General features: G+C 43.4%; 1 protein-coding gene across 1 annotated transcript in view; it reads left to right on the top strand.

Moving 5' to 3' along the window:
• Nucleotides 1-14,736, top strand: part of LOC112222121 (voltage-dependent L-type calcium channel subunit alpha-1D-like) — a 106,439-nt gene that overhangs the window by 4,471 nt on the left and 87,232 nt on the right. Inside the window, exon 3 of the mRNA XM_042303956.1 lies at nt 955-1,060. Within this exon, the coding sequence (XP_042159890.1) occupies nt 955-1,060 (106 nt within the window). The remainder of the gene's footprint in view (nt 1-954; nt 1,061-14,736) is intronic.

The following is a 14,736-nucleotide window of genomic DNA, read 5'->3' as shown; positions in this document are numbered from 1 at the left end:
ACACTATCAGAACAGACCCCAGGTGGAAACACTCATTCAGACCAGACCCCAGGTGAAAACACTCATTCAGACCAGACCCCAGGTGAAAACACTCTATTCAGACCAGACCCCAGGTGAAAACACTCTACCAGACCAGACCCCAGGTGAAAACACTCTACCAGACCCCAGGTGAAAACACTCTATCAGACCAGACCCCAGGTGGAAACACTCTATCAGACCAGACCCCAGGTGAAAACACTCATTCAGACCAGACCCCAGGTGGAAACACTCATTCAGACCAGACCCCAGGTGGAAACACTCTATCAGACCAGACCCCAGGTGGAAACACTCATTCAGACCAGAGCCCAGGTGGAAACACTCATTCAGACCAGACCCCAGGTGAAAACACTATCAGAACAGACCCCAGGTGGAAACACTCATTCAGACCAGACCCTAGGTGGAAACACTCATTCAGACCAGACCCCAGGTGGAAACACTCTATCAGACCAGACCCCAGGTGGAAACACTCATTCAGACCAGAGCCCAGGTGGAAACACTCTATCAGACCAGACCCCAGGTGAAAACACTATCAGACCAGAGCCCAGGTGGAAACACTCATTCAGACCAGACCCCAGGTGGAAACACTATCAGAACAGACCCCAGGTGGAAACACTCATTCAGACCAGACCCCAGGTGGAAACAGTCTAAAGAGTTCATTAAAGTTTAGTTCTAGTTCTTCATCCAGTGTGTTTTTTAAAGATGATGCATTAAGACAATCCCATGATAAGGAGTAATTTCTCTACCATATATCAAAATGATGATGTTGCTGTATTTAAACATGTTTGCTTTGATCATTGTTTTTTTTACTTCCTAAGATTTCCCCCCTGCCTTTACATGACTGCAATGTGCTCTATCTATTTCTGCTCACGTATTGACCGTGTACTTTGAACATTGTTCCTTGACCGTGTGCCTCAGACCCTTTGATATCTTTATACTGCTCTCTATTTTTGCCAACTGTGTGGCCTTAGCTGTTTACATCCCCTTCCCTGAGGACGACTCCAACTCCACCAACCACGACCTGGTGAGTAGTCTATTCAACCCTACAGTATAGCTGGTCTTCAGGAAGTGAAAATGGTCTATTGTATTTCTGTGATTCTTTTCTTCTTCTATTGAATACTGAATTGACCATGGCACGGATGGACCATGTTACACCTTCATCAGAGTATGTCTGCTGAATCAGGGTACATTCAGGAATTGCACTGTTTTATGGCTGAAACGCGTTGGTTCTACTTTTTAATAATAAAGAAGCTTTTCATTTAATTCCATTGTCCTCCAAGAGTTTCTGAATCTCTTCTCTACTTCTGTACCCTGTATGGCGTCAGGGGTTTCCTGACACCATGTGGTAATGTATCATGCTTCTTTTGTTGACATAAACGGTATGCTACACTAGTCTGTTCTGGAGGTCATCAGTCCTGTGTGTCACACCCAGTCTCTTCCACATACAGTAGTGAGGGCTTGGAGAGAAACCCTGTTAGTTTGTTTATGGTGCTGATATAATCATACACGCACGCAGACTGTGTGTGCAGTGCAGCATAACAGCAACGAGCAATTTAAAATGATGAAATAGAATCATTTACAATGAGCAGTTATAATTAGAGTTAAAATGATAGTTCTATGACCAGTTATATGTCTTTAACAGTGATCAGAAAACAGATGATAATTAACTAGATGTAACAGGTGCCTGTCAAATGTCTAATTCAATTCCACTTTGACACCCAGCTGTAGACTTGTGTGATAGATTGACCATCTATGTCAGTTCTATTCCATCTCCCAGCATGCACTGTATATCCAATGGCTTGCCAGTCTCTAGAAATAAACTACACATCAATTTGATCGTCAGGCCTCTAACTGTTAGAATGTGAAAAGATGGCTGTCCCCTTTAGATGATTTATACTGGAAGACACATGCCCAGACACATGCCCATGATCCCTAAACAGATGGAGGAAACAGAGTATTAACGCTCCCCAAGTCTCTAGTCAGCAGCATCTCATGTCCAACCTTTATTTGATGGTTTTCACTATTCTGAGTTCTCGTCAGAATAAACAATAGCGGAAAGGAAATCATATAATTTATTGATGTTGGAAATTTCTTGTGGTATAAGTCTGTTTTGAACACATTTTGAGAGAGAAATGTACAGCGTCACCGCCTCTTGTTTCTTGTGTATGACTTGTATAGAAGCAGTAGGCAGTATTGCGTCGACAGGGGAAGACGCTGATTCCGCCATCATGGTTATTATTGAAGTGAAAGCTAGAGTGAACTGAGTCACTGATTGGTTTTCCCTTAGGACAGTAGTTAGGTCAAATATTTTTTAAATTATACTATCAACATCTGAGGATTTCTACTGTGAAACCGTAGAGATTCAGGTGATTGGGACATGTTATCTTCCTGTCTTCGTTAAAGCAGATAGTTTATGGTATCTAAAGTCTTTCTGGGAAATGTGGTTTTAGATTTCTTTGAACCTGTTGTGTGAGTTGGCATGAGTTAGCTACTTTCCAGTGTCTTTGCACAACAGACAGACAGACAGACAGACAGACAGACAGACAGACAGACAGACAGACAGACAGACAGACAGACAGACAGACAGACAGACAGACAGACAGACAGACAGACAGACAGACAGACAGACAGACAGACAGACAGACAGACAGACAGACAGACAGACAGACAGACAGTTGCATCAAGACAGAGGAGCCTGCATCATATGGCCTTTCCTTGTCTGCTCTCACAATAACATTACTGAACAGGGAGGGGTGTGTCTGTGTGATTAATATGCTAGCATGAATTAAACCTAAACTAACAGGTGTGTGGTGTGTGTGTCTGTGAAAGGTCCTAATCTGTCAAAACCTTGAATCCACTCTCTCTTAGGGGGTAATAGACATTCAAACACTGTAATGAATCAGTAGAAGTTCCGATCGGGAGCATGAATGAGTGTGTCTGGAGGAGGATTGAGTGTCCTGCTGTGTGACGGTCTCTTAGGGGCTTGAGACATTCTCCCTCTCAGTGTGTATCATTGAGCATGACTACTCACGCCAGTGTGGCTCTTGATCTGTGGGAATATGTGCTAGGAATATCCTAGTGTGTGTGTGTGTGTGTGTGTGTGTGTGTGTGTGTGTGTATATGTGTGTGTGTGTGTGCATGCATGCTCACACGTGTGTCTCTGTGATTGTGTGTGTGGCCAGGTTTGGAGGATTAAGCTGTGCTGTGGATTAGTGGGTAGTAGATGAGGTTGTGCAGAGGGAGAGGGGAGGGGGAGAGAAGGAGAGAGAGGGAGAGGGGAGGGGAGGGGAGGGGAGGGAGGGGCAGGGTGTAGGCCGGGAGATGGAGGGTGGGCAGGGTGTAGGCCGGGAGAGGGGGGGCAGGGTGTAGGCCAGGAGAGGCAGAGGGGGCAGGGTGTAGGCCGGGGCAGGGTGTAGGCCAGGAGAGGGAGAGGGGGCAGGGTGTAGGCCAGGAGAGAGAGAGGGAGCAGGGTGTAGGCCAGGAGAGGGGGCAGGGTAGAGGCCGGGGCAGGGTGTAGGCCAGGAGAGGGAGAGGGGGCAGGGTGTAGGCCAGGAGCGGCAGAGGGTGTAGGCCAGGAGAGGGAGCAGGGTGTAGGCCAGGCCAGGCCCGGTGAGGGAGAGGGGGCAGGGTGTAGGCCGGGGCAGGGTGTAGGCCAGGAGAGGGAGAGGGGGCAGGGTGTAGGCCAGGGAGAGGGAGCAGGGTGTAGGCCAGGCCAGGCCAGGCCAGGCCAGGTGAGGGAGAGGGGGCAGGGTGTAGGCCGGGGCAGGGTGTAGGCCAGGAGAGGGAGAGGGTGCAGGGTGTAGGCCAGGAGGGGTGCAGGGTGTAGGCCAGGAGAGGGAGCGGGGGCAGGGTGTAGACCAGGAGAGGGTGTGGGGGCAGAGTGTAGGCCATGAAAGGGGGCAGGGTGTAGGCCAGGAGGGGGGGGCAGGGTGTAGGCCAGGAGAGGGGGCAGGGTGTAGCCCGGGGCTCGGTGTAGGCCGCGCGTGGGAGGTGGGTGTGTGGAATGAAGGAGGGTTTAACAGTGGATAATGTGACCGTCTCTGTTTGGGTCTGGCCCCTGCTGTGGCTCTGGCTGTGGCTGAATGATGATTAGGATCATATTGAGCTTGGCTATGATTTGGTGGGTACTTATACTTATGACATCTCCTTTGACCACTAGCATACTGCATGACCAATTCATATAATTCATAATCCAATGAGCGAGCCAGGACCCAACAGTTACAGCATAAACAAACAGTATATGTATGTGTATATGTATGTACTGTATGTATGTGTATATGTATGTATATTTTTTACTGCTCTAGGGATATAATTATTGTTTGGATAACCTTATTTATTATTATGTATTGATTTTGATCAATTAAAAAAAAAACTTTTTATGCGATGCGCACTGCAGAGAACACCGGAAGAAGAATTATCACTGAATTATCGCAGTGAATAATTGTAATGTTTGGTTATTTGTCAATTAATCCCGTAAGGGATGTTTTGCCAACTGGCGATTTGACACAAAAATAAAATGTAATTAATTCATTTTTAAATAAACATTTAATTCAACAGTTCAATAACACTGGAAAGCCAATCCAAATAAAAACACCACGGACTGATGTTTACTGTCCTTTGTGTTACTCTGTTTGGGAATTTTATTCCCCAGAGATACTTTTATGTAGAGAACAATTGTTTATGGGTGGTTTATTTGATTATGTGTTGTCAAGGTCTCAGTTTAGATGGAATAGGATGGCTGAATCCATCCAATCACCAAATATTTAGACCGTATGTTAGTTGGGATCTGAGATGTTTTAATGTTTTAATGTTACTGTTACTCAATGAGTTGTAAGGGAGAGTGGCGCAGCAGTCTAAGGCACGGCTTCACTACAGTCCCTGGTTCGAATCCAGGCTATATCACATCCGGCCGTGATTGGGAGTCCCATAGGGTGGCGCACAATTGGCCCAGTGTCGTCCGGGGTAGGCCGTAAATAAGAATTTGTTCTTATCTGAATTTGTTCTTACCCGAGGTAAATAAATCAAAAGTAAGGGGTTTTGGGCTGCATTCCCATTCTGAGCCTAACAGACATTGTTTGGAGAAAAAGGCATAAAGCCATGTTAGTGTTTTAAAAGGTCTTCCTGTCTTAGTGGGTGAATTTGCCCTCACTGCATTTAGAACCAATTGTGTATGTATGTGTGTGTGTGTGTATATGTGTGTGTGTGTTTCCATATAATATGTGTGTGTTATCCATGACATATTCAACAAACAGCATTCTGTGCAGACAAAATGTATCGTGTGTGTGTGTCTTATTCCCGAAGAAAATGTCAGGTTGCGTCTTACTCTCTGTTAGGGATTAAAGGTTTTGCCAGAAAGGAGAGGAAATGAGACCATGTGCGTGTGTGTGTGTGTGTGTGTGCGTGTGTGCGTGCGTGTGTGTGTGTGAGAGCGAGAGCGAGATAGAAAGATAGAGGCAGACTTTTGGTGAATGTGTTAAGAGGATTTCTTTATTCCGCTGTAAGACTCTCTGTCTCCCTGTCTCACTGTTTATTTATTTCTCTTGAAGTCTGATAGATTGACTACCTACTAAAAACTTTAGTAATGGGTTGTAAAATCGATCTAATTTGAAAAATGGAAATGTTGACTGAGATACAGTGGCCAGCTTGTGTACGAACACTACTTCCCCAGGATGGTGAGTTCTATTATTTTGGTGGGGTTCCCACTTTCCACTGTTTGGGTTGTGTTACTCAAATCAAATCAAAGTTTATTTGTCAAACTCACAGGTCACAGAATAGTTTACTCAGTACAATGAAATGCTTACTTGTCAGCTCTCCTCTCATTAGAGCAACAGTTACAAAAGAAGTACAGTATAGTTGAGTGCATGGTTATAATGCTTCTCTAAGAACACAGGTGTTCGTATGAAAGGTCTTATCCCCATTTGAGACCACGTACATGGAGTGTACAAAACATTATGAACACCTGCTCTCTCCATGTCATAGACTGACCTGGTGTATCCAGGTGAAAGATATGATCCCTTATTGATGTCACTTGTTAAATCCACTTCAATCAGTGTAGATGAAGGGGAGGAGACGGGTTAGAAAAGGATGTTTAAGCCTTTACATTTATTTTTTATTTTTTTACCTTTATTTAACTAGGCAAGTCAGTTAAGAACAAATTCTTATTTTCAATGACGGCCTAGGAACAGTGGGTTAACTGCCTGTTCAGGGGCAGAACGACAGATTTGTACCTTGTCAGCTCGGGGATTCGAACTTGCAACCTTTCAGTTACTAGTGTACTACGTGTGTGTGTGTTCACATGGTGCACGAGATAATTGAAACATGGATTGTGTATGTGTGCCATTCAGAGGGTGAATGGGCAAGACAAAAGATTGAAGTGCCTTTGAACGGGGTATGGTAGTAGGCGCTAGGCGCACTGGTTTGAGTGTGTCAAGAACTGCAACGCTGCTGGGCTTTTCACACTCAACAGTTTCCCGTGTGTATCAAGAATGGTCCACCACCCAAAGGACATCCAGCCAACTTGACACAACTGAGGGAAGTATTGGAGTCAACATGGGCCAGCATCCCTGTGGAATGATTTGGACACCTTGTAGAGTCCATGTCCTAACGAAGTGAGGCTCTTCTGAGAGCAAAAAGGGGTGCAACTCAATATTAGGAAGCTTGATGTTCATTATTGTTCACTATAATAGCACAGTACAGTTTAAACTGGGGCTTGGGAGGGTGGCAGTGCTGAGAGCAGATATCCATTGATCGTGTCATGCTCCCAGAGCTGTGTGGTACGTGACAGAGTATGAGGCTGGGCGAGGCGCTGCACCCCAGGCAGCATTATTACAGCCTCATTTCAGCTTGCACCTCATTACAAACAGGAAGTGCTGTGCTGTCCTCAGGGGGAGCCGGCCGCTTCGAGACCAACACACTGAGCCTGGATGCTGGGCTTTAAAATTAGACACACACACACGTAGTACACGTGCATCATGATGACACACACGTGTAGTACATGTGCACCATGCGGACACACACACATACGTAGTACACGTGCACCATGTGGACACACACGTAGTACATGTGCACCATGTGGACACACACACGTAGTACACGTGCACCATGTGGACACACACACATACGTAGTACACGTGCACCATGCGGACACACACACATGTAGTACACGTGCACCATGTGGACACACACACACGTAGTACACGTGCACCATGCGGACACACACACATGTAGTACACGTGCACCATGATGACACACACACGTAGTACACGTGCACCATGTGGACACACACACATACGTAGTACACGTGCACCATGCGGACACACACACACATGTAGTACACGTGCACCATGATGACACACACACGTAGTACACGTGCACCATGATGACACACACACATACGTAGTACACGTGCACCATGATGACACACACACACGTAGTACACGTGCACCATGCGGACACACACACATGAAGTACACGTGCACCATGATGACACACACACGTAGTACACGTGCACCATGATGACACACACACGTAGTACACGTGCACCATGATGACACACACACGTAGTACACGTGCACCATGATGACACACACACACGTAGTACACGTGCACCATGATGACACACACACGTAGTACACGTGCACCATGATGACACACACACATACACAAATCCTAAATCTTAGGCTTTGACACTGTATTAATAGTTTAGGGAATGCTATTAATTCACCCTCACGCCAGAGGAAAACACTGTTCTCAGTCCCCTCACTAGATAACCTAAATGTTACCACAGCAGAGTGTGTGGGCAAACGTCTTACAGCCGACTGGTCAGGGCTCAGAGCCAGCAGTCAGCAGTCAGAGACATGAATGGCAACAACAAAATGAAAACAACACACTGTACAACACAACACAAAGACAGCCTCTCTCTTTCCCGGGACTGTGGAGAACAGAAACAAATGTTTGCATGCAGAACTTGTCTACATTATCACTCATTTCAACTTAATGGTGTGAGAATGTTCTCCTTTTTCCAGTGTGGCTTTTGACGCTCTAAATAATTACAAGGTCAACACATATCCTTGTGTGTATCTGGATGAAATCTAGAGGAGAGAGGAGGACCAGCACTTACTGTTCCATTCCCTCCTGTTTTCTACAGTATTACCCTCACACTGTGATCACGCATGCTGTGTGTGTGTGTGTGTGTGTGTGTGTGTGTGTGTGTGTGTGTGTGTGTGTGTGTGTGGAATGTCAACAGAATTTTGTCCCGCAGAGTGGTTCTTGGGTCTGGGTGAGGTGTCAACAATTTTTCGTCACTGGTGCTTTTAGGTCTTGTGAAATGGATGAAGTGGCCTGGTTCGGTCATTTTATCTCTTTGTGAGATGGGGATGTAGTGGCCCTGGTTCGGTCATTTTATCTCTCTGGTGGATGGAGATGTAGTGGCCCTGGTTCGGTCATTTTATCTCTCTGGTGGATGGGGATGTAGTGGCCCTGGTTTGGTCATTTTATCTCTCTGGTGGATGGGGATGTAGTGGCCCTGGTTTGGTCATTTTATCTCTCTGGTGGATGTAGTGGCCCTGGTTCGGTCATTTTATCTCTTTGTGAGATGGGATGTAGTGGCCCTGGTTCGGTCATTTTATCTCTTTGTGAGATGGGGATGGGGGATAATGATAGGGATGATGATGAAGACAGAGATGTTGGGTGATGATTATGATGTGGATGAGAATTCTGCTGCTGCTGCTAATGGTGACGATGATGATCATGATTATGATGGAATGGAAGGATTGTAAACAGTGTGCTAGCTGTGAGAGAGCTCGTTTGTTTTAATCATGCCTTCTAAAGCCCAGTGAAAGCGGATTACTGCAGCCATGCCTGTGCAGCTGGAACGTGCCTGGCTGCCTGCAGCCTGATGTCTGTTACACCATTTTGTCATCAAATGTCCCCTGTCATCAATCTCTCTCTGTTGTCAGAGAGTCATCCTCTCATTTCCTTTCTCAGCTGTTTCTTCACTCACTCACTCACTCACTCATTCACTCACTTTTCTGGAACCATGATGATGGGTTATGGGGATAGAGAGATGAGGGATGGAGGGAGCCGTGATTAGGTTGGAATGGGTTTGACTTCAGGGATTGATTTCATTGATTAGGATCCCCATTAGCCGACACCAATGGCGACAGCTAGTCTTACTGGGGTCCGATATATAATGAAAAATACATTACAGACAAAATACTTTACAATTTACGTACATTTAAAAACATGAACATGTAGTGTGTGCAACTATTAGTTCCACATACATGTCAGTACATACACACAACACGTAGGTCACATGGGGGAGAGGCGTGAGGTGTTGCTTTATTTGTTTTTTGAAACCAGGTTTTCTGTTCACTTGCGCTATATAAGATGGAAGGGAGTTCCATTCAATCATGGCTCTGTATAATACTGTATGTTTCCTTTAATTTGTTCTGGACCTGGGGATTGTGAAAAGACCCCTGGTGGCATATCTGGTGGGGTAAGTGTGTGTGTCAGTGGTGTGTGTAAGTTGACTATGCAAACCATTTGGAAGTAACGTAGTCAGTCTTACCTCAACTCTTAGCCAAGAGAGACTGACATGCATAGTATTAATATTAGCCATCTGATTATAATGTAGAGCAAGATGTTCTGGACCAGCTGCTGCTTAACTAGGTCTTTCTTTGCAGTACTTGACCATGTGATGACAATAATCAAGATAAGATAAAACTAGAGCCTGCAGGACTTGCTTTGTGGAGTTTGGTGTCAAAAAAGATGATATCTCTTCATTATGGACAGACCTCTCCCCATCTCCCCAACCATTGAATCTATATGTTTTGACCATGACAGTTTACAATCTAAGGCAATGGCAAGTAATTTAATCTCCTCAACTTGTTCATTACCAAATACAGCTGAGGTTTAGAACTTAAGGAATGATTTGTACCAAATACAATGCTCTTAGTTTTAGAGATGTTCAGGACCAGTTTTTTACTGGCGCCCCATTGCAAAACAGACTGCAACTCTTTGTTAAGGGTTTCCGTGACATCATTAGCTGTGGTTGCTGATGCATATATGGTTGAATCATCAGCATACATGGACACACATGCTTTGTTTAATGCCAGTGGCAGGTAATTGGTAAAACTAGAAAAGAGCAGAGGGCCTAGAGAGCTGCCCTGCGGTATACCACACTTTACATGTTTGACATTAGAGAAGCTTCCATTAAAGAACACTCTCTGAGTTGTATTAGATAGATAGCTCTGAATCCACAATATGGCAGAGGTTGAAAAGCCATAACACATACATTTTCTCAACAACAGGTTATAGTCAATAATATCAAAGGCTGCACTGAAATCTAACAGTACAGCTCCCACAATATTATTATTATGAATTTCTTTCAACCAATCATCAGTCATTTGTGTCAGTGCAGTACATGTTGAGTGCCCTTCTCTATAAGCATGCCAAAAGTCTGTTATTTTGTTTACAGAGAAATAGCATTGTATTTGGTCAAACACATTTTTTTTTACAAGTTTGCTAAGAGCTTGCAGCAAGCTGATAGGTCTGCAGTTAGAACCAGTAAAGGCCGCTTTACCACTCTTGGGTTCCTGAGGCCTGAGGCCTGAGGACAAAGACTTTCCTCTAGGCTCAGATTAAAGATATGACAGATAGGAGTGGCTATAGAGTCAGCTACCATCCTCAGTAGATTTCCATCTAAGTTGTCAATGCAAGAAGGTGTGTCATTATTGATCGATAACAATTATTTTTCCAGCTCTCCTACACTAACTTTACAAAATTCAAACTTGCATTGCTTTTTTTCATTATTAGTTTTTTTATACATGAGTGACGATGGCTCACTCTTCATTGATGGCATTTCCTGCTTAAGTTTGCCCACTTTGCCAATGAAGTAATCATTAAGATAATTGGCAACATCAAATGGTTTTGTGATGAATAAGCCGTCTGATTCAATGAAAGATGGAGTTGAATTTGTCTTTCTGAAGATAGCTTTTGTTTTTCCTCCTCTCTGGTCGTTAAAACCACATAAGGCCATCCACACAGGGTCAGTCACAGTCACATGCTCCTCTCCTTCAGTCTTAAACCAGCTCCCCAATTCCCTGTGTTACTGATCCCATCACCAAATGTACCCAGTGACCAGCCAAACTGTAATGTTGTGACATTAGGTGGCCTTGGGTCTGGGACTAAAACACCAGAATGTGACTTTAATAAGAGCAGGGCTTAACCCCTGTCCTCGCAGGCCGGCTAGGAAGCAGATGCCACGACCAGGTTGTCCAGCCTGTCCCTGTTGTCACGCCCGAGCAACAGAGGTTTAGGGTTAAACTGCAACAGCAAGTCGGTGGGCATTCTTTGGGACCTGTCTGGCACATTTCCCATTCTTTGGGAACAGGCTGGCACATTTTATTTAACCTGTATTTTCCCGTAACGTCAACAATTGAAAATAGTACATAAATGTTATTTAGACGAGGGAATTACATGTCAAAAGACCATTTACATTTGTCAAAAAGTTTTTACATTTACTGATCATTTCAATCGTTTCAGGTCTTTGTTAAACAATTTAAAGAGGGTTATGAATCAATTCTTTTCAGAGAAAAAAAAAATTAACAATTAAATCATGGTCCATATCAGTTGGGTCAAAATAAAACAGAATATCAATCTTCCAAATAAATATGAACACTAATAACATTAAAAGGAAATATTTTTAAAATAAATTGTTTATAAATAAAACATATCAGTCTTCCAAATTAACATTAACACTAATAACATTAACATTAACGTCTGTATTTATGGCAATGTGATTTAAGTAAATGCAGTGGTTTAGTTACTGTGGTTAAGGATCAGAATGGAGTTTTGTAGCGGGTGCTTGTATTGGTTGATATCTGCCCTTGTTTGTAGTATTTTATCTCTGTGATGAAGGGCTCAATGTCATAGGATCATACTGTAAAATGAGAAGGAGCTACAGATGAATAAACACAGAGTACACACACTTACATAAACACAGACGCGCATACACACAAACACACCACACAGACACAGTGCTTATTCCTCAATGTACATGTGTTGGTTTTGAGCTTCTGTGTGTGTCTGTGTCTGTGTGGTGTGTGTTTGTGTGTATGCGCATCTGTGTTTATGTAAGTGTGTGTACTGTGTGTTTATTCATCTGTTGCTCCTTCTCATTTTACATAAAGTGTCCTGCTACCATGACAACTGTGTCCATGGAGACTTGAGGGTGTCTGGAAGGAAGTGCTTGCCTCTGAGACTCTCTTTAACCAGGAAGAGCGATGAAGTGAAACTGCTCTATCTGCTGCTTGCCTGCCTGTACACTCCCTCCACTCTGTCTTCTCCACAACATAACCTGGCTGTGCCGGTGCATAAATATATCAATCAATCAAATGTCACCAAGTGCTTTACAGAAACTCAGCTTAAACCCCCAAAGAGCAAGCAATGCAGATGCAGAAGCACAGTGGCTAGGAAAAATTCCCTAGAAGGAAGGAACCTAGGAAAAAACTAGAGAGGAACCAGGCTCCGAGGGGTGGCCGGTCCTCTTCTGCTCTTCTGACTATATCGGATAGAGATTAAAAACCCATTCACGTCCTTGTACTGTATTTAGTACAATATCAAAATGCGCCACTGAACAAATTATGTTTCGTGTAAATGCATGAAATTTGGTGTCAGAGGACAGGCCACATTGCCATTTTAACATTGTTATTATCTATCATACTTTCAGTACCAATCAAAATTGGGATTTTGAGAATATTTGAAAAAATCTTGAAATTTACATCATCATATGAATTTTGAAATATATTACATAATTAAATTGTTTAAAAACAACATGTTCGATTCTTAATAATTGTTTGGACCAATATACAGTACCAGCCAAAGGTTTGGACACACTTACTCATTACAGGGTTTTTCTTAATTTTTACTATTTTCTACATTGTAAAATAATAGTGAAGACATCAAAACTATGAAATAACACAAATGGAATCATGTAGTAACCAAAAATGTGCTAAGCAAATCAAAATATATTTTTTATTTTATTCAAAGTAGCCACCCTTTGCCTTGATGACACCTTTGCACACTCTTGGCATTCTCTCAACCAGCTTCACGAGGTAGTCATTTGGAATGCATTTCAATGAACAGGTGTGCCTTGTTAAAAGTTCATTTGTGGAATTTCTTTCCTTCTTAATTTAGCCAATCAGTTGTGTTGTGACACACTAGGGGTGTATACAGAAGATATCCCTATTTGGTAAAGACCAAGTCCATATTATGTCAAGAACAGCTGAAATAAGCAAAGAGAAACAACAGTCCATCATTACTTTAAAACATCAGTCAATACAGAACATTTCAATAACTTTGAAAGTTTCTTCAAGTGCAGTTGCAAAAACCATCAAGCGCTATGATGAAACTGGCTCTCATGAGGACCACCACAGGAAAGGAAGACCCAGAGTTACCTCTGCTGCAGAGGATGCGTTCATTAGAGTTAACCTCACCTCAGATTGCACCTCAAATAAATGCTTCACAGAGTTCAAGTAACAGACGCATCTCAACATTAACAGTTCAGAGACTGCGTGAATCAGGCCTTCATGGCCAAATTGTTGAAAAGAAATCACTACTAAAGGACACCAATAAGAAGAAGAGACTTGCTTGGGTCAAGAAACATGAGCAATGGACATTCGACTGGTGGAAATCTGTCCTTTGGTCTTATGAGTCCAAATTTGAGATTTTTGGTTCCAACCGCGTCTTTGTGAGACGCAGAGTAGGTGAACGGATGATCTCCACATGTATGGTTCCCACCGTGAAGCATGGAGGAGGAGGTGTGATGGTGTGGTGGTGATTTGCTGGTGACACTGTCTGTGATTTATTTAGAATTTAAGGCACACTCAACCGGTATGGCTACCACAGCATTCTGCAGCAATACGCCATCCCATCTGGTTTGCTCTTAGTGGGACTATCATTTGTTTTTCAACAGGACAATGACCCAACACACCTCCAGGCTGTTTAAGGACTACTTGACCAAGAAGAAGAGTGATGGAATGCTGCATCAGATGACCTGGCCATCACAATCACCCAACCTCAACCCAATTGAGATGGTTTGGGATGAGTTGGACCGCAGAGTGAAGGAAAAGCAGCCAACAAGTGCTCAGCATATGTGGGAACTCCTTCAAGACTGTTGGAAAAGCATTCCGCATGAAGTTGGTTGAGAGAATGCCAAGAGTGCGCAAAGCTGTGACTGAAAAATCTCAAATCTCAAATATATATTCTGATATGTTTAGCACTTTTTGGTTATTACAGGATTCCATATGTGTTATTTAATCGTTTTGATGTCTTCACTATTATTCTACAATGTAGAAAATAGTCAAAAATAAAGAAAAACCCTTGAATGAGCAGGTGTGTCCAAATGTTTGACTGGTACTGTATATAAAAACAATATCTAAAGAAATCCACACACACTCACACTAGTTTACATTTAGTGAGTATGACAACATCCAACTTCAGATGCAGCTCATGCAAGTTAACAAACACGTTCAGATGTCACCGGATGATTGATTCCCTAGAAGCTAGAAAGCCGACGAGGCAAGGTGAAATACCACAAATAGAGCTAGATAAAGCCAGAAGAATAATATAGCTGTTGGACATAGCTATAGCCATCAGTCATGCATGTTTTCATGATAATCACTCACTCACTGTTAAGTT

The sequence above is a fragment of the Oncorhynchus tshawytscha genome, linkage group LG22, assembly GCF_018296145.1.
Source record: "Oncorhynchus tshawytscha isolate Ot180627B linkage group LG22, Otsh_v2.0, whole genome shotgun sequence".
Lineage (NCBI taxonomy): Eukaryota > Metazoa > Chordata > Actinopteri > Salmoniformes > Salmonidae > Oncorhynchus > Oncorhynchus tshawytscha.
This window is presented reverse-complemented; position numbering and strand designations above follow the sequence as displayed.